The sequence below is a fragment of the Bidens hawaiensis genome, unplaced genomic scaffold, assembly GCF_021521415.1.
Source record: "Bidens hawaiensis isolate Kalapana, Puna unplaced genomic scaffold, B.hawaiensis_p1.1 tig00018403_1, whole genome shotgun sequence".
Classification (NCBI taxonomy): Eukaryota; Viridiplantae; Streptophyta; class Magnoliopsida; order Asterales; family Asteraceae; genus Bidens; species Bidens hawaiensis.
Window position 1 is genome coordinate 118,506 of NW_027492774.1, and position 25,714 is coordinate 144,219.

The 25,714-nt window shown below is 33.9% G+C and overlaps 2 protein-coding genes across 2 annotated transcripts; one reads left to right on the forward strand and one right to left on the reverse strand.

Moving 5' to 3' along the window:
- The first annotated feature begins 9,415 nt into the window (after nt 1-9,415).
- LOC143555886 (transcription activator GLK1-like) lies at nt 9,416-14,214 on the forward strand. Its single transcript, XM_077045355.1, has 6 exons — nt 9,416-10,357; nt 11,098-11,238; nt 12,368-12,730; nt 13,024-13,056; nt 13,145-13,279; nt 13,807-14,214. The coding sequence occupies exons 1-6, from the start codon at nt 9,920-9,922 to the stop codon at nt 13,954-13,956; spliced, it is 1,260 nt and encodes a 419-aa protein (XP_076901470.1). The 5' UTR covers nt 9,416-9,919; the 3' UTR covers nt 13,957-14,214.
- Nucleotides 14,215-14,542: 328 nt separating this feature from the next.
- LOC143555864 (uncharacterized) lies at nt 14,543-23,642 on the reverse strand. The gene is made up of 16 exons (XM_077045339.1): nt 23,413-23,642; nt 23,212-23,323; nt 21,829-21,856; nt 21,580-21,678; nt 21,356-21,425; nt 21,244-21,278; nt 17,806-17,880; nt 17,640-17,735; nt 17,460-17,523; nt 16,917-16,970; nt 16,742-16,827; nt 16,597-16,657; nt 16,455-16,519; nt 16,259-16,364; nt 15,842-15,930; nt 14,543-14,806 (listed from the first exon to the last, which is right to left on the reverse strand). The coding sequence occupies exons 1-16, from the start codon at nt 23,566-23,568 to the stop codon at nt 14,644-14,646; spliced, it is 1,359 nt and encodes a 452-aa protein (XP_076901454.1). The 5' UTR covers nt 23,569-23,642; the 3' UTR covers nt 14,543-14,643.
- Nucleotides 23,643-25,714: the final 2,072 nt, after the last annotated feature.

Below are 25,714 nucleotides of genomic sequence, written 5' to 3' on the forward strand. Positions count from 1 at the left end.
CAATACTACTCGCATGACATGGGTATACATGTTGAAAAATAAAGCTGAAGTAGCTGAAAAATTCATATCTTTTTATCGTATGATACAAACTCAATACAATAGAAAAATAAAAATATTGCGGTCTGATAATGGAGGCGAATATGTGAACCATGTCTTACAACAATTTTTACAAGAACACGGAATGGTCCACCAAACCACATGTCCAAATACACCACAACAAAATGGTGTATCCGAAAGGAAGAATCGAATTCTTCTTGAGATGACTAGGTCCCTCATGCTAGAATCGAAAGTTCCCAAGTCATTTTGGCCTGAGGCGGTTTCCACCGCTACATACCTACTAAACAGACTACCCACACAAATACTCAATTTTCAAACCCCCATCCAAAGTCTTTCTTCACATACTAACATACCTTCACACCTTACACTTCCACCAAAAATATTTGGTTCGACTGTTTTTGTCCATATACCGAAAACTGAACGAACCAAACTTGATCCTTGCGCACGCAAATGTGTGTTTGTGGGGTATGCAGTTCACCAAAAGGGGTATCGATGCTATCACCCCCCAACCCGTCACATGTATGTCACGATGGATTGTACCTTTGTCGAGTCAGCATTCTACTATAACCCTCTCAAGGATCAGGGGGAAATTAGTGCCACCACTAATGATCCGTTGAGTTGGTTGTCCATGCCTGTTTTTCCTGTAGTAGTTCCAACAGAACAAGCACACGGTCCTACCGAACCTGCCTCTGAAAACAATATAGAGCCTAACGAACCTGTTCTATCAACCGATGAATCTCCTGAACTATATACTCATGAGGTAACAAACTCTTCTCCTAATAATGATTATACTAACTCTGAAAGTGATCATGATGATAGCTCAACATCCGAACCGATAGTAGAAGAAGAAGAAGAAGAGGAGGAAGATCGATATGAGCTACCTCCGAGAAGTACTCGAGGGGTACCTCCAAAGAGATATTCTCCTGAACATGAACTGAGGAAATCTCGGTACCCAATCGGAAATATGGTCAGGGGGAATCTCTCAGAAAAGGCATACGCTTTTACTAAGGCCTTGCTCAGAGAAGAGATTCCACGAAATGTGCAAGAAGCTTTGTCTAGTAAAAATTAGAGGGAAGCAATGAATGCCGAAATCAATGCATTAAAGGGGAATAAAACATGGGAAGTTTGCCATCTGCCACCAGGAAAAAACACGGTGGGGTGTAAATGGGTGTTCACAATCAAGCGCAAGGCAGATGGAACAGTGGAAAGATATAAAGCGAGACTAGTTGCAAAAGGCTACACCCAAGCATACGGAAATGACTATTCGGAGACATTCTCTCCGGTCGCCAAGATTGACACAATCAGGGTATTATTTTCTGTCGCTGCAAATCAAAACTGGCCTCTTCATCAATTCGATGTAAAGAATGCCTTTCTCCATGGGGAACTAAAAGAGAAAGTATACATGGATGGCCCTCCGGGATTTATGGAAGAGTTTCAAGATAACAAAGTGTGCTGACTGAAGAAAGCTTTATACAGTCTAAAGCAATCACCAAGGGCGTGGTTTGGAAGATTCACATCAGCAATGAAAAGATTTGGGTATGAACAAAGTAACTCGGACCATACATTGTTTCTAAAGAAGAATAAAAATTTGATAACATGCCTCATAATTTATGTCGATGACATGATTTTAACCGGAAGTGACTCGGAAGAAATTGTAAGACTAAAGAGAGGCTGTTTGATGAGTTTGAAATGAAGGACCTTGGAGCCCTAAAGTATTTTTTAGGAATCGAGGTCCTAAGGTCTGAAAATGCTATTTTCATATCTCAAAAAAAATATGTTCTAGATCTCCTAACTGAAACTGGATTGACTGATTGTAAACCTGTTGAAACACCAATGGTGGTTAACCATGGACTCAAGTTAAGAGAAGGAGGAGAACCAACAGACAAAGAAGCGTATCAGAGGCTAGTTGGGAAACTGATATATCTTGCTCACACTCGGCCAGACTTAGCGTATGCAGTCGGCGTAGTAAGTCAGTTTATGCACAATCCACAAAAGGAACATATGGAAGCTGCTCTTAGAATTGTGAGATACCTTAAAGGTACGCAGACAAAGGAGTAATCTTTAGAAAGAATGGAAACCTGGAAATCAAAGGGTATACAGATGCAGATTGGGCAGGTAATCCAAATGACCGAAGATCGACAGCAGGATACTTCACATTTATAGGAGGAAATCTTGTTACATGGCGAAGTAAAAAACAAAAGGTTGTCTCTTTATCAAGTGCTGAAGCTGAGTTTAGAGGCATTGCTAGGGGGCTCACTGAAATATTATGGCTCAGAAAGTTAATGGCAGAAATTGGTTTCCCATCTCAGAAAGCATGCAAACTTCTATCTGACAATAAAGCAGCTATAAGATTGTCAGAAAATCCTGTGCAACATGACCGAACGAAACACGTGGAGGTTGATCGACATTTCATAAAAGAGAAACTTGAAAATAACATAATTGAACTACCATTTGTCAGATCAGGAGATCAACTAGCAGACATTCTAACGAAGGCGGTGAATAAAAAAAACTTTTAGGAAACACTTTGCAAGTTGGGTATTGGTGATCCCACTACGCAACTTGAGGGGGAATGTTAGAATATGTTATTTTTGGGTATAAGAGCTAGTCAAACAAATTAGAGCAAAATTATCCGTGATGTAAGGAGAAATAATTTACTTCCATACTAGGTGGCTTATGGCGGTTTTTTCTTTTAGTCTATATATAGACTTTTGTAATTGTAAGCAAAGATATGAAAATTTTTCAATAAAATATTCCCCACTTAATTTGAAGAAAAAGGTCATCATACGATAACAGGCATTTCAAGTTTTAGTTTTAAAATTTATAGTTTAGGAAAATCGATAATGAATATTGTTAATTTTGTATATAGAGATGTGTTAAAGAGTTAGACAGTTTGAGTAGCAAATCAATACACATGATTAATCAAACACTTTAGTATTGCAAGAGAAAACTGACTCGAAAACTCGTTATAACAATTCTCCGTTGATCACGCATTTAAAGCCTCTAACCAAGCCTTATATTTGTATTCTAACCATAACTTAGTGATCAAAACTTTATCATATTAGTTATATTAAAATTTGAAAACTAAACCAACTTGACCGGCTTGTCAACTTAAGGGCCGTGGCAATCTAATGTTGAAGCAGTAAGAAGTCTGATTGATTAAAATGTAGTCTCTAAATTATTAACATGTTCTGAAGTTTAACCATTAAAAGACTCCATAAGCCATTGTAATATGTAACTAAACACCCTCTGTCTCTGACTGATTTGGATGTAGCTTTTTAATAAAATCATTAAGGGGCTACCAAACATACTCTTAGTTCGTTCCATTTTCATCAGCTTGTGAATACGGTCCAGAGTTACCAACAGCAAAAGCAGAGACCCTTTGGAAGTAAAACAGCGTATAGCAAAATAATATAACTGGAATTTAAGGTCGACCATCTAGCATTGAATTCTAATGGTTATGAAATAGTTCCAATATTACATGCTAGAAAAAATTATTTGGTTCAAAACTCTGAATGGAGGAATAACTTAATATTCATGTTGAGAAGGGGAGAATAGTAGATTTTCAAACTTGGGTGCTAAAAGTCAAGAAATATCCTTTACATTAAACTATTTATTATATTCAAATAAATAATTAAGAGGAACAATGTTAGCCGATCAATTATGTGAAGACATACCTAGAGAACCAAATTAGGATTACATTCTTTTATATTAACATCGTATTAACTTTGAATCATGTGAAATACACCACAAATTTTATTTTTTTATCGACCAACAAACATTATTATTCAACACCAAGGCTTGAAAATTGAAATAACAAGAAGTCAACTGACCCGGTATAAATTACACTTCCAAATAGGCAAATAGTATTACACCTTTTTTAATGTATGGACATTGTTTGCATGCTAAATTTCAAGTATGACTAGACTAACTTGAAAAATCCATTCTAGTTAAGTATAATTCTTGTAGTATTTAATTTTGTTAACATAATAGTTTTTGAAGTTTAAACATTAAAAAGACATTGTAGTTACTTTGTCATTGATAATCGAATACCATGTAATAGAAGTGTTGTTTTCCTTTTTCTTTTAGTGACAAACACTTGACTAAAGCCCTAGAAAGCTCTCAAAGAGAGACGGGGGACCGGGGGGGGGGGGGAAGGTTCGATATTGTGAGGCCTAATCCATCTAGTGATGCTTCACCCAGGCTTAAATCGGATTATAAGCGGGATTCAAACCCGTAACGTCAAACGAAAAAAGCTATTAGATAAACTTAAAAGTAAAATTACTTATGACCCTACCAAAATGATGATGACACAGGTGTTGTTTTCTAAAACCACGGTTGGTAAAATGAAAATACTATCTTTTCATTTTAGAGAGCAAATATATGCGATATAAACCGTCAGAGAGGAGACATGTATCTTTACAATTCATAGTGGGACCGATAAGGACTTGCATTAAAAAGCAGACCAGAATTGACCTCAATAATTGTTCTTGTGTTATTTTCATCTCTCTCTCTCTAAATTAAGATTTCTCTTATTCTAAGAAAGCTCCAAAGCCTAGACTTTGACTCCACTGCAATAATTCATTCTTTAAATCTCAACCCAAAATATATTAAATTATTATATTAGAAATTAATATTTAGCTTATTTTCATGGTAGAAGAAATTTAAGACTTGCTTTTATATTTTAAGTGAAGGCTACTAAAAAAATCCGTCTATTTTGAAATTTCCCACACTTAAACACACTTGTGGAGTTTTCCATTCATTTCTATAGCCGTTGTGTCCAAAATGACGTGTAGTATTTGATGCAAGATATAATTTAATGAACCCGACATTTGTTTATGCCCACAGGTTGTATGAAATTTGTCTAATGTGCTACGACGACTCCGAGTGACGAATCTAGAAAAAAAAATTCAGTGATGTTTCAAAAAATAAAATTTTTGGATCCAAAGGCATCCAAATTTTGCAAACAATTTATAGTTTAATTGATTAATCTGGTTTTGAAAGTAAAAGTGGATACAAATAGTAGTTGAAGACTAATTTAGTAAACAGTTTTTATCTAATGAATCAATTTTGATATTTGAAAGTTGAAGTTTGAAAAAAAAATGTGAACACCAAGACTCAAACCTACGTGGCCAAAGAACAGATGACTTCAAGTCATGCTAAATAACCACATAGCGCATTCACTTGATGTTTACAAACTTCTAAATATAATATACATACTTGTTTCATAACAATACTAAAAACCTAAAATATCCGCCCTTGACGACTACTTTATGCACTCATTTTCCTTATTTTGCTCTACCATCTCACCAGGGTTGTGGTATTCGCTTAATGTATGCCACACGCTCAAACCAGTGCACCTAACTTTGTTAGATTTACATGTGATGCTATAACTCATTTACATAACACAGCCAAGGCCGACTAGGGATAGAAACAAGATGAGTTTGAGTCGGGTATTGGTATTCCTAGTCAACACCTAGTCACAAATTAGGGTCTCATGTCCGCAAAACATTATTCACAAACTTATAAAACACATGTACATTCTACCAGTATTCCTCATGTAATCCATCAACGGCTCCCTACCCGTTGGGTATATATCAGATAATTAGTCATTAGGTATGGGTGCACCCGTGGTTATACGTATATGGCATACTCGCTAGCTTGTTAAAAAGTTTTTTTTTTGACATTTCCAAATAATTGTTTTTACTTACCATTTTAATTTTAACACAATTTTATGCTGCTAACCACTACAATAAACTAAAAGTATGATAAATCATATGCATGTCAACATCGTTATAAAATTTTTGAAATATCTAAATTATGTAAAATTTATTATGACATAAATAAAGAAATAACTTAATGCTTCATATCATGAAATAAAAAATAGGAAAAAAACTATCAAATATATTTCAAAAAAAACAAAATCACATAATAAAACTATTAAAAATTGCTACCAAATGATAGTTAACGAAAATCGAAAACTACAATAAATTTTTTTTTGTTATATATTTAGGTAAACGAGTATGTGTTATCAAGTAACTGAGTCAGGTATCATCTGATCTCATACCTACAAAAAGTTCAAAAATAATCACATACCTGGCCTCATATATACAAGAGTATTTGTCCCATCACTCATCATGAATGTTTCGGGTTTTAAATTTGTTCATCGGATTCGGGCTCGATTGTCCTAGGGTGTTGACTCAATCATTTTGAGGTCTTAAAGCAAATTAAAACGGGTCCTTAAAAATGTTAATCTAGATTTGTCAACTACATCAACAAGTAACCATGGTAAAGCTAGCATTAGCACCTTAATCTGCTATCACAAATTCAAACATTCAAAATGTTTTTAAAAGTATTTAGTAGAGTTTAACGTACTCGTGCGCATTTGAGCACTCACGATTTTTTCCCATGAGCTTACCTTTTAACAGTGAGTACATTTCTCACAACCGAACACTAGAATTTTTCAGACGTCTGATCGAATTGGATAGGAGCGGAGAACATAATAAAGTACAATATCATAATAAATAAATATGACGATTAAGAAACACACAACAAATATCAAGGTTTAACAGAACTAGATCACAAACTAGAAGACAGGTAACCCGTACTTCACGATGGGGCGCGTGTTTATCTTTTAAAAAGAATCCAACGGGTGAAATGAGACTAACATAACAATACAAAACTATTAATAAACACAACACTTCAAGTATTTAATCACAAAAGTTTGATTAAATGACCATACATGATCTTTGAAAAGACACGAAAATAACAATAGCCCATAGACAGATTTTTAGAACACTTCTTTCTCGAGGTAATAGCAAAGAAGGTCCTTGTGGTAAACCCATATTTCACTTTAGGTTCCCAAGTCTTGAAAATTAAACTTTTGGTCCTAAACTTTGCATGCGGGTGACATAAAGGGTACCTAGCATAGATGACAGTTATCTTTTTCTATGTTAGTGCTTGTAAATTTAGTTATTAAGGTTTTGAACCCGTTAACGAATCCAACAATTTAAGCAAGGTTTGAATCTTTAAAACTAGACCTCTTTTAAGTTCAAGGTTATAAAACTAGTTCCCATGATAATCAAAATGATTAATAAAACCTATATGTTAAAGAACCATATATATTTTGTTAACAGAAGGAAAGACATGTTACAAAGGGGAACACGTTAACTCTCATACTTATAAACGCGATTTGAAAGATTTTACAACCATTTAATTGCATAAAGTAGTTTAACATGAGAACTCACCATTAGTATGCGTATAGTTGTATCCGGTGTTTAAATGTGTTACAGGTGAGACGATGTAACCAGTATAGGACCGAATTATAGACGTTCATATGTAAGAGCTACAAGATTAGTCATGGTGACCTAATGTGTACGAGTAGTTGTACTCTTAGGGTGTTGGTAGTCCAATTGAGTGTTTAGACTACCACTCAAATACGGTCAAGTATTTGGCGTTTAATTTATCATTCATTCATACCAAGCATAAATGATTTTCATGCTTATCGGCGTTATGTTGATCACCAACATTCGCTAACTGTTTTGTTTTAAAATCGCTTTATGAAATTATCAAGGGTATATAGAGTACCTAGCAAACATTACCTTCACTAATTAAGGTTTAGTTATGATGTTCCCGACTTCCCGTGTCAATTATGTTGTAATGCGCCGGCCATTATATTATACAGGACAAGATACTCAAGTCTGCAACGGATTTATCCTAAAACTGTTTTGTCTATTAATTACTTGTTTTTTTCTGTTTCTTTGTAACAAGTTATATAAGCTATTCATTGTGCACTAGTTTAGTACCAATGGTTTATATTAATTCTAAACAACCAAATCATTGGTTTGTATTGATTCTAGATTTCTAGTTGTCCATCAGGTTGCTAGTGGTGGCCGGTAAGGTTCCAAAAGTATATATAGTCTGTCACTCTGTCACATGAATATTAAAGAATGCTCGTGTCTTATCTTTCTTGTAATATTTGCAACCTTTAAGAATTAAAAGTAATATAATTGGGCATGAAAGTGATCATGACTTGTGTTTTATGAAACTTATTGTTATTATTATTCCAAATTGTTCTAAGTAATTCATTGAGAGTTTGAGTAATATTGTTAATATTCATTCCACCAATCATAGCAACTAACAGTAACATCTTCTTAGTTTATTCTTACAAATGGAATCGTTCCTCACACTATGCATGTCAAATATAGTCAAACTCAGTAACAAAAACCAGTACGATCGACTTATAAGGCCCCATTATAAGTCATAAACCATTGTGAGTCTGTGACACCTATGAAATGATATGACATGTTACGTCAAACATATACATTCAGCGTACGTCAAACTTGTTCAATCAGAGTGATTCATGGTCAATCACACTGAATGTAAGACAAACACGCAAATTTAGTCACAAGATTTGTGATGGCAAAGATTTTGTCGTTAAATAATCCTCTGTCATAAAGCGGGTGGAAAATGTGATTAGTTGCGGAAAATCAGCCAAAAAAAAGACTATTTTGCATCTATTTTCGATCAAAATTACAATCACAAGTGCCCAATTTTCATAGTATTTGTTCTCCGATTTTGATTTTTACTTAGCAACGTACATTATTGCTCAAAGCCTTTGGGTACGGAAATAAAAAGTATAATTAACATTCTAGTCCAATGACATGAGGGTGATGGTTAAAGTGTAGGATCTTTACGGTCTTAGGTTCGAAATCTGATTCAATTGAGTTTTCCCATAGCAATGGAGTTCCATCTTGATAGTGTTCTTAAGTGAGTCAGATTTCAAACGTCAAAATCAGTTTTAACAGTTAACGCCCGTCTAGAAAAAACAGACTTGGTATTTGGGTATTTCCAAACACCATTAGAGGAGGAAGGTAAAATATAGCACGTCTCTTATATTACATTATTTTAGAAACAGAAAAAAAAAAGCTGAGTCCAATGATTGGGTCACATGTCATAGATAATGATTAGAAGAATATGTTTTTTTTTTACCTGTGGGTAAAATCCGGGATTGGATTGAACTAGAGTACTTTGTTGCCCATTTTATAGATGATCAATAATCAATAAAAGGTTGTGTTTCCTGTTGTTTAAATAGCTAGGAGGTATTTAGTAGGTGATATATCATGGATTACTTCAATTTGCGGTGATAATTCATTGTACTTTACTTGGGGGCGCGCCATCTTAATCCAACATCTTTTTTATCTTGTTCTTGTAATTGTTTGCTTGTTTAATAAAAGTTTGTTTTACCGGTAAAAAAATATCAATAATCTAATAATCTTGTGGTTAAAAAAATACACAAACCAAATTAAAGTTACATCTCTGCAAATTAATATAACAAAAAAAAATATTTAAAAAGTTATTAGGGCCCAACTTGCCTTTCTCCCATCACTCTCACCAAAGAAAATAATAAAACTACTCACGAGTGCGCCATTTAAGCATAATGCAGAAACAATTTTTGAAGCTCCACAAAAAAACCTCACCCACATATCACACATTCTCTACTATATACAACTAATATAAAATTGTCTGTCTAAAGATATGATATAATATGAACAAAAAATACAAAAACATATGCATAAGTACAAACAAACAAGACCCCTCTTCACCGATTCAACTCATACTTGTTGTGGTTGAGATCCATCCTCACCACCACCCTCTCACACTGCAATAAGCATTGCAATCCAATTATTTATTGCATATTGTCTCTTCTATCATTCATTCTAGTTCCCGGATCGAAATCTCACCGGAAAACATACATATCTAATGCAAAATATCATCTTCTAGTCAAGTACTAGACCACCATATATTGTGACAATTTGTTTGTGTTACAATATATACACAACTTCATCACTTTACTAGTGTGGTAATGTTAGCTGTTGTGTCACCACTAGAAAACAACACCACGGGCAGAGATGGAAGAGATCAGGGAGGGTTTTCATCCGACTTTCCGGACTTTTCGGATGATAATTTGCTGGAAAGTATTGATTTTGATGATTTGTTTGTGGGGATGGATGGTCAAGACATGTTGCCTGATTTGGAAATGGACCCGGAACTCCTTGCCGGTGAATTTTCGCTTAGTGGTGGAGAAGATTCATGTGAGTTTAATAATAATAGTGTGACATCTTTCTCTAGTGATAAGAAACATGAAGAGTTGATGTCAACTAAAGAAGTTGTGAGCAAAAAAGATGGTGGACATGAAGCTGAGGCAACAAATATTGTTCCAAAGGAAAAAGAAACCAATCTAGGAATCAAATCTTTGTCGGATAAATCCAAGAGTTCATCTCAAGGGAAAAGAAAAGTGAAGGTAAATAATAATAGGATTCTTTCACATAAATTATTGGTCTAGGATAACCATAACATTCACTAACAAGAACTAGGGTTTCTTTTGTTTGCTTAGTACAATATAGTAATATAGTTTTTGCATTTTTAAACAATATATATTAAATTTAAATCTATCTTATTTGGTTATCTAGTTAAAGTATTAAATATTAATACACCTATAAGTAAGTTGAGATTAGGGTTAATTGTTTTAGAGAGTTTTATGAGTTTTAATTATTATAAAGAACGCCGTTTTTGGTTTCTTTGAACCATTCGGTTCTTAAGCTTTTGACTAATAATCATATGAGTATTTGACTGTCATTTGACGTCTCTCTCTCTATATGTATAAATATGATGTCTTTAGAAGGATACAATTAGGGTTTTAAGGAAACAGTGTATAGAAAAGAAATCTTGAGTTAGCAGAAGTAGTACAGAAACACATACTTAATCTATAAGTGCAAATATGATTGTACCCTAAATTTACATAAAACTCATGTAGACCACAAAATGGAATGAAAGTTTTATCTATAAATAAGTTCACGGGTGACCAACCCTTCACGAGTATCATCTGAAGGAAACATAACAGCAGCCTTTTATTATAGAAAAAGTTAAATTAATTAGCAGATCCCAATATACATACTAAAACCAATATAAATAAATCATTAAAGTTGCATTCTTTGATATAAAAAGTTCATTTTAATGATATATGATCAATGGATATTTTAGGTGGACTGGACTCCGGAACTTCACCGGAGATTTGTGCAAGCCGTGGAGCAGTTGGGGGTGGATAAGGCAGTCCCTTCGAGAATTCTAGAGATTATGGGTATTGGATGTCTTACTCGCCACAACATTGCTAGCCATCTTCAGGTATATATACATATGAATCATACCCGCAATTTTATATCTTTTGGTATATTCTTTTATAGATTTTTCTAACTACATATTTAGATATTGTATGGATATCTATAATATTATTCATAAGGATGTTTAATCATTTGTTAACTGTAATTACACTGCTGAATTCTTTTATCAATTATTGCTATCCAGGAAATCAAAATTATATAGTACTATTTTCATTTTGAATATTAATTTATTATTTGGAGCATTAAATAAATTATTAAGAGTATATCATATATTGTGCAATTAGGTAAGGCTACAATGTTATTGTACTATAGCTTCTTTTTGTAAGTAAATAGTCATTACAAAAAGATATATATGGACCACAATGGGGAATTTTTGGCATGTAATCACCATTATGTTATACATCTAACACCAAATATATATGTTTGGTTTCACTTTGAATCAAAGCAAATTTACATATATAACAGATTTGATGAAGTCTCATTTCATATTTATCTATAACATTTATTGGCATGTTGATTATGATAAGCTCTTCATTCGGTGAATAAATTTCGGTTAAAAGTTGAAAATTTTCGATTTCAAAAGAAAGTTTTGAGTACCAAGTAAATTGGTTGTGTTAAAATATGATACATCAATTATTTTGAAAAAACATCTAATGTTAAAAGTCTTCACATGCAAGGTTTGCAGGCAAATGAATTTCTGTTCTAAAGTAGTTTGTACTATAAAAAGGCAACTTTATTGATCCCAATTAAGAAACAACGACAGAGATGCAGCATTCATATTTTGTTTGTTTTCTTTTACCTTTATTTAACTGAAAGAATCATAAATCTTTAAAAATTTGAAAAAGAAAAAAAATGAAGGTATATTAATAAAATTACAACACTATAAATACAATGAAAATATATGTGGTAAAATAAATATTGTGTCTTTTCATCATTATATTTACTTTCTTTAATTATATGAATTAATGGTAATTAATTCTGATACAAGTTTGATGTTTATGTGATTATTTAAAATGTTTTTGTAACTTTTAAAAATAGAGTTGAGAGGATATGATAATGTGCATGGATGGGACTTTTCTTTTAAGATATGCAAACATGTAAATCTAATCTCAAAGTTATGTAATTTGCTACAGAAATATAGGTCGCATCGAAAACATCTGCTTGCAAGGGAAGCCGAGGCGGCAAGTTGGAGTCATAGGCGTCAAATGTATGGTGGCACCAAGCCCGTTGGAGGAGGCGTTAGCGGCCCAGGTGGCAAGAGGGACATGGGACCTTGGGTCGCACCACCACCAAGCATGGGCTTCCCTTCCATGCCACCGGTTCCTCATTATAGACCGTTGCATGTATGGGGTCACCCCTCTATGGAGAGGCCTTTGATGCAAGTATGGCCAAAACATATTGCGCACTCACCATCACCACCACCACCACCGCAATTGCCACATGTTTGGCCACCATCAACGTCTCCTCCACCAACTTGGCACCCTCATCACCAAAGAGTATGTTTTTTTTTCCAAAATTTATGTTTTTCCTTTTACTTGTATTTTATGTTTTCTAGTTATACAAATTCTTTTAGCTACACTTTATAGATGTGTTATATCTACTTTATACACTTAAAGTATGATAATAACTAAATAAAAGAATTTAGCGTCGGATGTCAGCTTCTTAATCTCCCGGGATAGAGGAAATATTTGTTCTTGTCCCGTGTCCACTTTGTAAAAATAAAAACGCATATAATATATATCTTAATAATCATAATTACACTTTTAACCTAATACATTTGTTTGTGCAGGCACCATACTACCCACAAATTTTACCACAAGCGGTAAGCTTATTATTATTCTTAAATTACCTTGTTGGGTAACTTTTGTAAAAAAATGGTTTTCATTTTGTTTTGTTATATACATTTTCAGAGATTTCCAATTCCGCATGTACCGGTCCCCGGTGTACCACCACCCCATGCCATGTACAAAATAGACTCCGGCGTGGTTGTCACCACTCCATCCAGCGGACAATCCTGCCCCCGGCCACCATTGGACCTACATCCAGTAAGTACCAATCTACACTTATTAAACATGGAGTTAAAGGTTCAAACAAGCTTAACCACACGGTTTGTACAGTCAAAAGAGTTATGTTTAAGGAAATGTGACCGCGATTTTGTTCTTCATTTAATTCAATCCAATTCTTGGAAGAAAAAAAAAGTTAACCAATTAGTACTAAGTTAATTACCCTATATGAAACTTTTAGCAAATACAAGATTTTACTTAATAATTTTGAATTTTAATGGCCAAAAATAAAAACAGAAGTAAGTACTTGTCATGTTTTCTAAAGGACGAGAAAGATTGAAAATGAGAGTACTAAGTGCCAATAAATAGCACATGCAACATGATATGTCCTAATAGCCCTCAAAATACACCGGTCCAAACCAAATATCTTTTACTAGATCCAAATAAATATAGGCCATGTACATATATAAATAATATACACACACATATATCTATGTATATTCATATATACAAATTTATATTTGTGAATATTGTTTATAATTTTGTTGTTGTTACAACTTGTGAAACAGACAAAGGAGAGCATTGATGCAGCAATTGGAGATATATTATCAAAGCCATGGCAACCTCTTCCACTTGGACTAAAACCGCCCGCACTTGATAGTGTGATGGGGGAATTACGTAGACAAGGGATTCAAAAAATACCACCAACATGCGTTTAAAACCTCTCTAACATGCGCGCGCGGTGGTTGCTTCTGGGAAATTTTTGGTCCAGAGCAGAAGTTCAATCTCCCTTCAATTCGACGACGTTTCAGCACTTGGATGTGTGACATCCTAATGTTTAATTTTGGTTACCTTTTGTTCTTGTTATTGTGTCTTGTCTTGAGTTTAATTAGCCCAAGAATTGTTCTTTTCATGTACAAGAACTGTTGATGTATATGCCAAACAACTGATAATTAATAAAGCCTTAATCTTCTTTACCTTTCTGTATATATGAAATATCACATTTATTAATAAGTGAATGTCGTTTTAAGAATAAAAAACAAAGAACTTGTAAAAAATCTAATTGAGACATAAAACAAAACTTAGTTACCTAAATAGAACAAACAATTGCACCAGTAACCTAATTGAGACACTTGCAAAAGTTGATTACTATTCTATGATATAATCCCAACTTTTAACTTTGATAAATGATCGGGATTAACCCGACACTTAAGATTTTAAAGCTAAATTATAAAGGTTTTGTGGATTGCAAATCATGTATCGGGTTTCATAGAGTTTTAAAAACTTTCAACTCATCTCAACACTTAAAAGATATATCAATAATATAACAAAATTGGGTTAATTTGAATTTTAACATAAATCTTAGAACATTAACTAGAGAGAAACATATGATAAATCGCTGAGTGTCATTCTTTTTCTTTGATAATTCTGCTTTGACGTACAGACTTCCTCGGCATGCTTCCCGGGGCACTGTGGGCTCTCCTTCGTTCTTCCTTCCTCTTCTCTGCATCGGCCATTGTACGTCTAAGCAAACCAGCCTTGTAAATTGGTCTCGGTAAGTGTCTATACCTGCATCAACGTCAAAATGGAAAAAACAATTAAACAAATTACAAATTATAAACGTCAAAATGGAACAAGAAAAATACAATTAAAAAAAGTGCTTTGTATACGAGTATATGACAGAAGTTAACTATATTCAAAATTTGACACGTTATCTAATCCATTGGTTGTTGCTTATGACACAACTTTGCTTTTACAGTTTCTTAACCCGAACCAAAGTAAAAACCGAACCTGATAAACCCAATTTGGAAACCAATTTCGTTGAACCCGGTTCAGACCCGAACCGAAGGGTTGAAATCAGTTTGTAACGCTATACTTAAAAACCGGTCAAACCACATCTTTTCCCTTAAAAAGACCGGTTTCAACCCAAATAGTTTGTAGAGGTGAAAATGAGCAGAGCCAGATCTCAACTAGGCTCGAGCTCAGATCGCTTTGACTTAAAGAGGGCTCAAACTAGAGCTCAGCTCGATTCAAGCTCTTTTTCTGAAGCTCAATCTCGATTCAAGCTCTTTTTCTGAAGCTCAATCTAGGCTCATGAATTGATTGTTCACACTTGAGCTCGGCTCGTTTATTATTTATTAATTAATTAATACACAAATTTAATTATTTTTATACATTTTTTAACCATAAGTTTTATATATAACATGAAATATATTGTTTAGCCTTTTTTATCATAAATTTATATACAATAAATATTGTTATATAAGTATATTTTAATACATTAAACAAATAATTATATATATCATAGGCTCGCGAGCCAGCTCCAGCTAGTTAAGTGAAGCTCGGGCCCGGGCTCGCTTAGTAAACAAGATTATTTTATAACTCGAGCTCGAAATCAAGCTCGCTTATGCACAGCTCAATTCAATCTTTAAACAAACTGATTTCGAGTAGCTTACGAGCCGGCTTGGCTCATTACACCCCTGCCAGTTGTTTAAGCAAAACCCCGATTTGACTATCATTGACCCAACGCGAACCAATTTAGCTCTTATAACAGAGAAACACGAGCCTCATGAATAGACCAATCCATTAGGGTCTTTATAATACCTCAATATGCGTTTGACCTCAGGAAGGTGCTTGTAACGATTCTTCAGAGCCTCCATATATTCATGCTTCTTGCGTTCTCGTGGTAGAATCTGGTCAAACAGGTAATATTAATGATATTAGCTAAAAAATAATAGTGCTCAAACAGGTAAACTTAACCACATCTAAGGGCGGGGGATGTAATATCCAAAAATAAAGTATAAAATCCTTTATATGGGTAATCCACACAGGGACCATCCATGTAATTCGTTTTTCATAATTTGGACAGATTTCTTAGTTAAATCATATAAAAAAGTACCCATTTTAAAACCCTGTCCGCCCAGTGTTGTATAATCAAATGAAGTGTGTTTTGAGGCATAAAAAATTAATAGCAAACTAGCAACCAAACAGAAATAAAAAAGTTAAATAAACAAAACTTACAACACCAAGTTGCTCAGATGCTTTAGCCTTCCAAAGTCGAAGATTTGTATCATCACTACCCGAAATAACATAACTTGCATCACAACTGAACTTAACACAGAAGACCCTGTGTTCACAAACAAAATATTACGCGTGGGCCCACAAAACAAAAAACACATTATTATTATTATCATCAACAAGCATCAAGAAAACAAACCTTTGCATTCTCTTAGTGTGATAGATTTCCCTACTATGTCCACCATTGTACTGGAAAATCCTCACCTGCAAAAACCCAATAACGTAATGTATGAGTAACGAGGATGCTTTCATTACTAATTCTGATACAAAAATTAACTTACGGTTCGGTCATAAGATCCGGTTACAAATTCACGGCCTGTTGGTGAGTAATCAATATCCATACTGCAAAGTTTACACACAACAATTATTAGTATTAAATTATTAATTCACATAACCCGTATATATATATGCTCATGCCATTCTTACACTGCAGACACGTGATCTTTGTGTACACATGTGGGAACTTGCAACTTTCTTGCGTCAAAGCTGTAACAGTTACAGTTCTCATTTGCCTGACACAATAACAAGTTCTAAGTGCAATTTTCTTTCCTATTAAATAATTTTTCTAATTTAATTTTGGTCGCTTTATATAGCCACTTACAGCTGTGAAGTTCATGGGCTCCATCGGATTCCAAGCTATAGAATTGGTCTTTGTCTGCAAAAATGAAAAATAAGTAAACTGATTTTTAACCTAATAAGAAAGTATATTTGTTAACTCACAACATTAGTGAATGTTTTACAACTCAAAGGAACATTATATTAGTAAAGTGTAAATATTAAACTAACACTAGTGAAGATATTAACAACGTGTCAATCACCTGCAGTCCTGGAATAATACTAATTACAAACATTGATAGTAAGTAATCGTAACCATGACAATGTAAGAATAAATTTAATAATAAAACTAATACTAATATTTGTATCAATTATCAAATAGCCAATTGCTATATAACATTCTATTTCGTTTGTTTTCTTTTTCTAATGTTGGTAATAAACTTGCCTATTGAACACTAAGCCATTTTACACACGCACACACGAGTTAGTAATAAACTAGTAAGTAAAGTTGAGTGAATCATATAAAGAAATAATGGAATGTTAAAAGAATAAGATATTATGAAGTTAAAACGCCATATTGCATGCATACCTGCATCGGAACCTTTTCTGCTGGTGATGATGTTCGAAGGTCATAAACTTTTATGAACCGATCACTACACAAAAATATATTATGTGATTACATTGTCACAAAGTAAAAGTTCGCATAACAAATCACATCAACATATTGATGCTTTGCATGTAAAATGCCACTTTACAGAGTGTTGAATACCTGCCAGATGTTGCAAAGATATTTGGCTCACCAGGATTAAAACGAACTGATATAACCGTTTCATTTCCCCAAGAAAAACTGGTGACTGGCTGTGATCTATATGTGCGAATAATTAGAACACACATAAATCTTGTAATAAAGATCTAAACAATTTCCAGATCATTACCTATTGTGATCCCATATATCCACTTGAGCACCAGCTGTGGCGAATAAATTGCCTTCCCATTGGTGGTCCACAGCCCTAGAAAATGAAAGCCATAGGTTAACATAAAAAGTATTTATGAAAACAGATCACAATTAATTTCACATTATTATATTCTGTAGACGCCATAAACATGAGAATTTAAAAAAAAAATCAAAATTAAAAAAAAAATGGATGCAATGTAATGGAAATCATCAGGGGCGGATGGGCAGTGTAATTTTTTTTCTTTTTGGACCATTTTCGTATTTCGCTACCCCTGAAAAGAAATATTATGTTGCCCCTATTTGTTTAAAGACCAACCAATTTAAAAGTTCAAATTATATAAAGCCCAAACAAATTTATAGCCCAAAGCAAATAAAAACAACTAATTTTTTTGTTTCTTGTTTTTAACTAGTAACATTAAACAGGATCAGACTTAAATATAAACAGGCTCAACAAAATCATCATTTTTTAAAAGTTCAAATCAAATAAAGCCCAAACAAAGTTTATAGCCCAAAACAACTAGAAACCATTAACCTTTTTTTCTTTTGTTTACACGAGAAACATCAAACATAAGCAAGCTCAACATAATCATCATTTTGAGGTTGAAATTTATAATATGGTTTTGGATATGCAAATTCATTAACCTAGAAATAGATTTAGTGAGGTCTCAACTAGTTTGTTAAAAAATATGTCTGGTTTAGATCTTAAGATTCGTTTTCCAAGTTTGACATATCTAAGATAGTGGCATTTTCGAAAATGTATCCGAATGATTTTAGACTAGTAATGAAGAAAAATGGTGTATTTCGGGTGATCGTACGACATTTTATCACACTTTAAAGGAAGATGATAAAGTTGCAAAATTGGGTGAATGTGCGACCTTGCTCGTGTAATGGTGGAAGCCAGAAAGCACACTACTTTTCCTTTAGCTTATCGAATATTAAAGCTAACGCTGGTTTTACCGATTGCAACTGCAACCGTTGAAATATGTTTTTCTAAAATGAAACTTATCAATACAGGTTTACACAAGTGAATGCGTGTTGAGTATTTGAATAATGTTTTAATTTGTGTAGTATGTAATGGCTCGATTTCAAGCTTTCAAGAACCGAATAGAAGAAATTAGCACCCTATATATCATGTTTCTATTTTTGTTTCGTTTACATTGTATGTAAAAAAAAATTGACCGTTACCCCTGATATTAATGTCTAGATCTGGCACTGGAAATTATATTCTGATGTGAACTTATTTTGTAGAGAAACAGAAAAGAAAAGAGAGACAAGTCAAGATTTAACCAAAGTGTGACGTAAGACAGTGTCAAAATAAGTCAATAGGCAAGTAAAAACTTAGTCATGGTAAAAAAAGAGAACAAAATGGACACTTTACTAGTACGTTAATTGAAAAATATTAATATTTTTACAAAAAAGCCCAGGCATGTGTTTAAGATGGGTTGAAAATAGAGTCTATTTTTGTCTTGAAGGTTTGAAGAGCTTGAGCGAAGAACCAAAAGGAACTTGATGATGCTTTTGTTGTTAGAGCATGTTTATAAGTAAACATTTGGGCGGAAACAAGTTATTTATATGATCAATATCCTTAAAAATCTCGTCGAAAGTAATCATGTACATTTGGGTAAAATTAGGGGTGTTGGCACAAAAAAGGAACAGAAAATAGTGTGCATGCTTCTTATATTATATACTATTTTTATCATCTACTTTAGTGCTTAAAGATTAACAAGTAAGAAATGTTATCTGGAGATAATTTAAAAGTATTTAGATAATATAAGGCACCTCTCGTACGTGAAGCTAACACCTTTGCCTCACGTCTTGACTTACAGGACCCTAAGTGCTTAGAATAGTGATTGGTTGGTTAAGATAATACGTGAATTGTGAGTGCCAATATTTGTACTTAAAAATAAAGTTGCATTTAAGGGTGACTACTTAGCATCTTTGCATAACCAAAAAGTATATCTTAAAATAAATTTGTGCAATATTGAATGGCCGGTAAAGCTAAAAAGAGCAAAAACTCATTGCTAGTGTAAGTTAGATGAAAGGTATGCTGCTTGCCAAGAAAAAGTGAGATATTGTATGTTAAATGATTTCGTAACAAACTATGTTCATTAAAGTTCCATTTTTTAAGCTCACGTATATCAAAATATGCTTTATTTACTTTATGAGTTAAGTGCCATTTTAGTACCTGTGGTTTGTTCCATTACGCAACTTTAGTACCGTTTTTGAATTTATTGCAAATGACTACCTCACTTTTCTAAAACTTGCTATTTTAATACTTTTTTCTAACCGCGTTTATTTTTGTGCGTTAAGTCAGGGGTAATTTCGTAACTTTGTTATTTTTTATTTATTTTTTCTTTTATATTAAATGACTTCACCTTTATACTTTCATAACCCTAAATGCCCAAATCCTAACACCTGCCCATCAATCGTTCATCGATTCTTCAAACTCCTCGCTTTATTGATAGTCGGATCTTCAAGCAATGGAGCAATTTAATTCAAAATAAGGCTGAATTGTGGTTTGTTCCACAGGAATCGATGGCCCTTGTTCAGCCATATTGCCAGATTGCTCAAATAAGATATAAAAAAATTAGTAGTGCAGTAGTGTATTGCCGGCCACCACCACCATTCCAGATCTATCGTTTTCCTGGTGGTGACATGGTTGTTGAGAGAGATAAAGAGAGGTGGTTGTCAGATTTTCTTCCTTGCCGGGGAAGACGGTAACCTGGAACATCAAATTAGGGGCCATCGATTTCACACCACTACCATATTAGCGGGCGGGCCATCGACCACACAGATAGCAGATAGGGAAGGATGCTCTGCCGAAAAACGCAACGGACATCGATTTCCTCTCTCTTGCCGGAAAATTTTTCACCCAGATCTGTTCCATACAGCGGCGACGTTTGGGCCGGTGTTTCTTGTCGTCTCCAGCGATTTATTTGGAAGTGTATAATCTTGATTTAAAGCTTCTTTAACAAAATATGTTTTTGGATTGCAAAATTGAAGTATATGCTTATTTTGGTGTTGAGAACGATGACAATGGTGGGTGGTTATGAAAGATAAAAGGGACATAAAAAAAATTAAATAGAATAACGAAGTTACCAAATTACCCTTGACGTAACGTACAAAAATAAACGAGGTTAGAAAAAAGTACTATAATAGCAAGTTTTAGAAATGTGAGGTAGTTATTTGCAATAAATTCAGAAATGATACTAAAGTTGCGTAATGAAACAAATCATAGGTACTAAAATGGCACTTAACTCTTACTTTATTGTTGATCATATTATGTTTGATTTGTGCCTCTGAAGACTGTCTTATAACAAAGTAGCTTGAATAAACATGAGAATATATGAATTGCAAAACAAAAGATAAAGATGCAACAAATTTATACTGTGCTTAAAATATAGCAAAATAAACTTACCAAAAAGCATTCTTCCAAACATAGGATGCCAGTGACTGCATTCACAGAAAGCAAATGATACAAGTGTGTCAAAAAAGGAAATCACTTCATCAATAATCAAGAAACCACTGACCTTGTCTGAGCTATCAGATGAGTCATCCGAATCGATGCCACTTTTAAGAGGGACCCTCCACAGTCTAACACTGATTCAATCATTAAAGATACAGATGTCAATATCAATATTGCTACTAGAATTTTGACAGATGTCGACCCACAAACTATCTCTGGTAAAACAAACTGAACATATCAAAAATCTAAATAAAAATTTTGGTGACCAGAAAAAAGAGTTGGCCTTACGTGCAGTCACTTCCACATGACACAAGTATACGTCCATCTGTAGATACTGTCAAACCGCGTACAGCACCTTGGTGACCAGGATATTGACATACTGTTTTTCTGGATAAGAAAAAAAAGCAGTATATATTAGATAGTAGAAATCACCGCCTTGTTTACAAACCGAGCCGAGTCAGCTCAGTTCCTTTATCTAAACAAGCTGAAATGTTGACAGATATTGAACAACAAAAAGGTTAAAGCACAGAAAAGTACCTTGAAGCAATATCCCATAGACGAATATCTGCAAAAAGCAAAAACGTTTTAGAACTTATCAAAGAGACAACTTGCAAAGTAGAAAACAAACAAGACCTATTTAGCAATGAGAAGGGTCAGTGCCCCGTCTCCTTAATTCAAAACATTTAGCACGGCTTGTGGTTAGAAGTTTGAGCATACATTCTTCTGACGTGTGAAAAAGAGAATAAAGTTGTAAGTAAAAAAGGGTCAAAGTGTCACACTTTCAAAACCAAACCCCAAAACTGTTAAAACTGTCAATAACAAACCGCCAAACTGTCGGTCAGTTTAGTTCACACTTCACATACAAAACCACTAAACTGCTGGTTTGCCCAAACATCCTAGTCAAACTGGACCGTGAACACCCCTAACGTTGGTTGGGTTCAGGTTAAGGTACATTATGGGTCCAATCCAAACTACTTTCAAGTACTCTGTGACTAAGAAGTTGTAGCTCAAAAATGGTAAAACATGTGTATATTTTTATTCTGCATAAAGGACATATTGTTTTGGTCTAACCCCACATCTGAAACAATGATCTACCAAGGCATGGTACATGAAATTTACCGTTACCAAACTGACCAAAGGACATAGTTGGTGACTAAAGTGACAACTAATTGTTACATTTTCTAACGTAAACCGACATGTCATTTGGCAAAGCCACTAACCAAGAGAGGTAGACAAAAATATAAACGACTACATGGTCTCGACCCAACATACTTAACAGCATTAAAACTAGATACATTCACAAATAAAACTCCAAATGCAATATTTTTCATCATCTATGTTATAATTGTCATCTTAACACAGTTATGTATACAACAAAAACATATCAGTTCTTAGCATGAGAAAACCCATAAATTCTTGGTTTGGACTTTGGATAAGTAGAAAAACAGATTGGATTTGCCACTTAAGATATGCATAAAACAAAAAGTAAAACCATTTCATCAGTGTTGCAAATACCAGTATTATTTGCTGATTAGTCAGCAATTGCTAATGGTGAGTAACCGATGCAATTTCAGCTATGTGAAACCATCAAACCAATAATTGGTAGTTGGTCAAAACCACCCAAATCATTCAACTTTTAGTCAAAATCTGTCAAAAACTTCAAGATATTTAAAAAACTAAATTTATTAATCCAATTCGATTAATAAGTTTATAAAATTACATATGAAATTTTGAAAATTTTCTATGTTTGCGTGTGTAATTTGAAAACTTACATATAAAATCCAATCCGATTAAACCATGTTACCCCACCACCCGACTCGCGTGTAACGAGTTCTCCAACACTAATTTTAATAAGTTTGATAAACATACAATACTAACTTAAAACAAATGACATAAGAAACACTAGTCACTTAACCATACCTCCATCCATAGAGCCCGAAAACACCCCCTTCAAATGGTTGGGGTTTTTCGCCATACACGAAACCGCATCGACATGCCCATCCATGGCTCCAATAAAAGGCCTTGCAAATACCTAAATTATTATGCCCCCAATTATCACAAACATTTAAAATGCATACAACACAACAACTTATAATAATAATAATAATAATAACAACAAACCTTATCTAATTTAGCAGCATTAAGAGCTCTGACGTATTCGACGGCCTTCTCCTGAGGACGAAGGTTGGGATCGAAGTTTCTAGAAACCCTCTGAAGATCGTTACTTCGTTCGCGTGTGAATTCATCTGCTGAACGAGATATTACTTTCAGCTTCATGCTTGTATGAGACTAAAGTTGCTGTATTTAGTTGCAACGGCGGCGTTAATGGAGGTTGTAAAAGATCGACGATGAGTGCAGCAGGGTTTATTAATTTGTAAAGTAGTTAGGTTTTTCTTTTCTATTTGGCCCAAAAGTTAAATCAATTTGTATAGTTTAGCCACCAAACTCACTCACTCAAATGTATTTTTAATGTTATAGTTTTAACTAGTATTTTGACCATTGCGTTGTGGTAGGGGCGTAATTGTTAAAAAAAAATCTAATTTGTTTAATATGATGACGGTCTTTAAAGCATTCAAGCAGTTAAAAATAGGGATCGAGGAGGCTTCGGCAAACGAAAGGTGGATGTAAAATGTTGAAGCACGCCCGTTTATGTATAGTTATTACTAGGGGTGTGCATGGCTCAGTTTGGGCCGGTTTTTTGTCAAACTCGTAACCATAACCGATATGTTAATTAATAGATAAACCGATCCGTTATGACGGATTTGGTTAATTGGTTTTGAAGGTTATAATGAGTCACTATGGATCGATTAACCGTGACCAAAATAAATATAATCGGGCATAAAACATTTGTGCAAAATATTTTACAAAAAATGCCATGATTGTGAATGGTGAATAGTGGCTAAAGTGAATTCTGGAAGTAGAATATATAGTTTTTTTAACTGTAATTATGTATATCTAATTGATATTTTGAAAAATTGAATAGCCGGGCAACTATGAACAGACAATTAATTTTGGAAGATTGGATTAATATTGGAATCACTAAGCATAGTCACTAATATTATTAATATTTGCCAAAATCCTAGTAGGTGTAGAGATTTCTAAGAGCAATAAGTGCAGAGATATAGGCTACGAACCATATACTACGAAAAGCCTATTGAAGCCAAAGAGTTATAAATGTCCCAATCATGCACTACTTCTAATTTTCAAATCTCTATTTCTCAACTACCATAGTTATATAAATGGGGTGGTTTGGTTATGACAGATTTGAAAGTATCTTTAACCAAAACCGACCCACATTTGACGGTTTTCGAAAATTCACTAAGTAGGCTCACAAGTGTTGTCGGTTATCGGTTAAAATCAGTTCGGTAAAGTCGGTTATGGTTCGGTTAACGTTATATGCTCACCCCTAGCTATTAGGGTAAGTGTAATATGGGCTAAAATGATTGTATCAAAGTGTAAGAATTAATAATGAATATAGAAAATGAAAAAGGGATAAAGATGTGTGAGGTTGATCAAAAACATCAACAAAGCACTAAGTACAACATACCAATGTACAAAGAGATAAATTAGTTTGAGACCATGTACTACATGAATAATTGATGAGAACTACATTCTAAATCATTATATCAATCAAAACAAAAAAAAAGAATGAAGAATAAGAATATTTCACTTGCTAAACAAATTTATATTTCTACACTTTAATACGGTCACGATCTTTGACTAATGTTTATGTTTACATGATTTTAGTAAAATTCTAATTTTACACTCTTATGATTAGGGTTGTTCACGAGTTGAGTCAGGGTGGCTTCGAGCTCGAGTTCGAAATTAAACGAGGCACCTCAGCTAGGTTTGAGCCCAAATTTGAAGTTAAACGAGCCTAAGATTGAGCCAACGAGCCAAGCTATGTCCCGAGCCGAACCATGGTTGATTGGCTCAGTTACAAAAATAAGCCAACTCACCTTAGTTTGTTTCAAATCAAGTTTATTAAGCTAGTTTATTCGAGCTTTTATCGAGCGAGTTTCGAGTCGTGAACTTTTTGAACAGCCCTACTTATGATGTGCATGTATGCCCTTTTTGTGTTGATTATATTATTGGTTTGTGTGGTTATCTTTGATCTAGAGAGTAGTTATGCTCCTTGATTAATTTTAGTTATTTTTAGGTTGTTAAATTGACACTTTTCAATCTAAGGCTTGAGACCTTTACGAGTAATGGACAAACTAGTAATATAATTAGTTGATTGAGTTACTACTTTAGGATAGGTCTGAACAAAAGGATTTAGGAACTTATTAGAGCTTTCCTCTTCACCTAGTAGATAAATTGTAAATTGATAAGGCATTTCTCTATTCGGTTGTGATTTAGGGGCTTCAAGTTATAAGTAGGTTTTAATCAGAGTTTGCTTCATGGTTTTAGATTGTTAATATGT

What these genes read in the sequence shown, in the direction of transcription:
- LOC143555886 (XM_077045355.1), top strand. Translation starts at nt 9,920, where the DNA reads ATGTTAGCTGTTGTGTCACCACTAGAAAACAACACCACGGGCAGAGAT. An exon ending in AAGGGAAAAGAAAAGTGAAG is followed by an intron (nt 10,358 to 11,097) that starts GTAAATAATAAT and finishes TGGATATTTTAG; the next exon opens with GTGGACTGGACTCCGGAACT. An exon ending in CACCATTGGACCTACATCCA is followed by an intron (nt 13,280 to 13,806) that starts GTAAGTACCAAT and finishes CTTGTGAAACAG; the next exon opens with ACAAAGGAGAGCATTGATGC.
- LOC143555864 (XM_077045339.1), bottom strand. Translation starts at nt 23,568, where the DNA reads ATGAAGCTGAAAGTAATATCTCGTTCAGCAGATGAATTCACACGCGAA. An exon ending in TTCGGGCTCTATGGATGGAG is followed by an intron (nt 21,857 to 23,211) that starts GTATGGTTAAGT and finishes TGCTTTTTGCAG; the next exon opens with ATATTCGTCTATGGGATATT. An exon ending in CACACTAAGAGAATGCAAAG is followed by an intron (nt 16,365 to 16,454) that starts GTTTGTTTTCTT and finishes TTGTGAACACAG; the next exon opens with GGTCTTCTGTGTTAAGTTCA.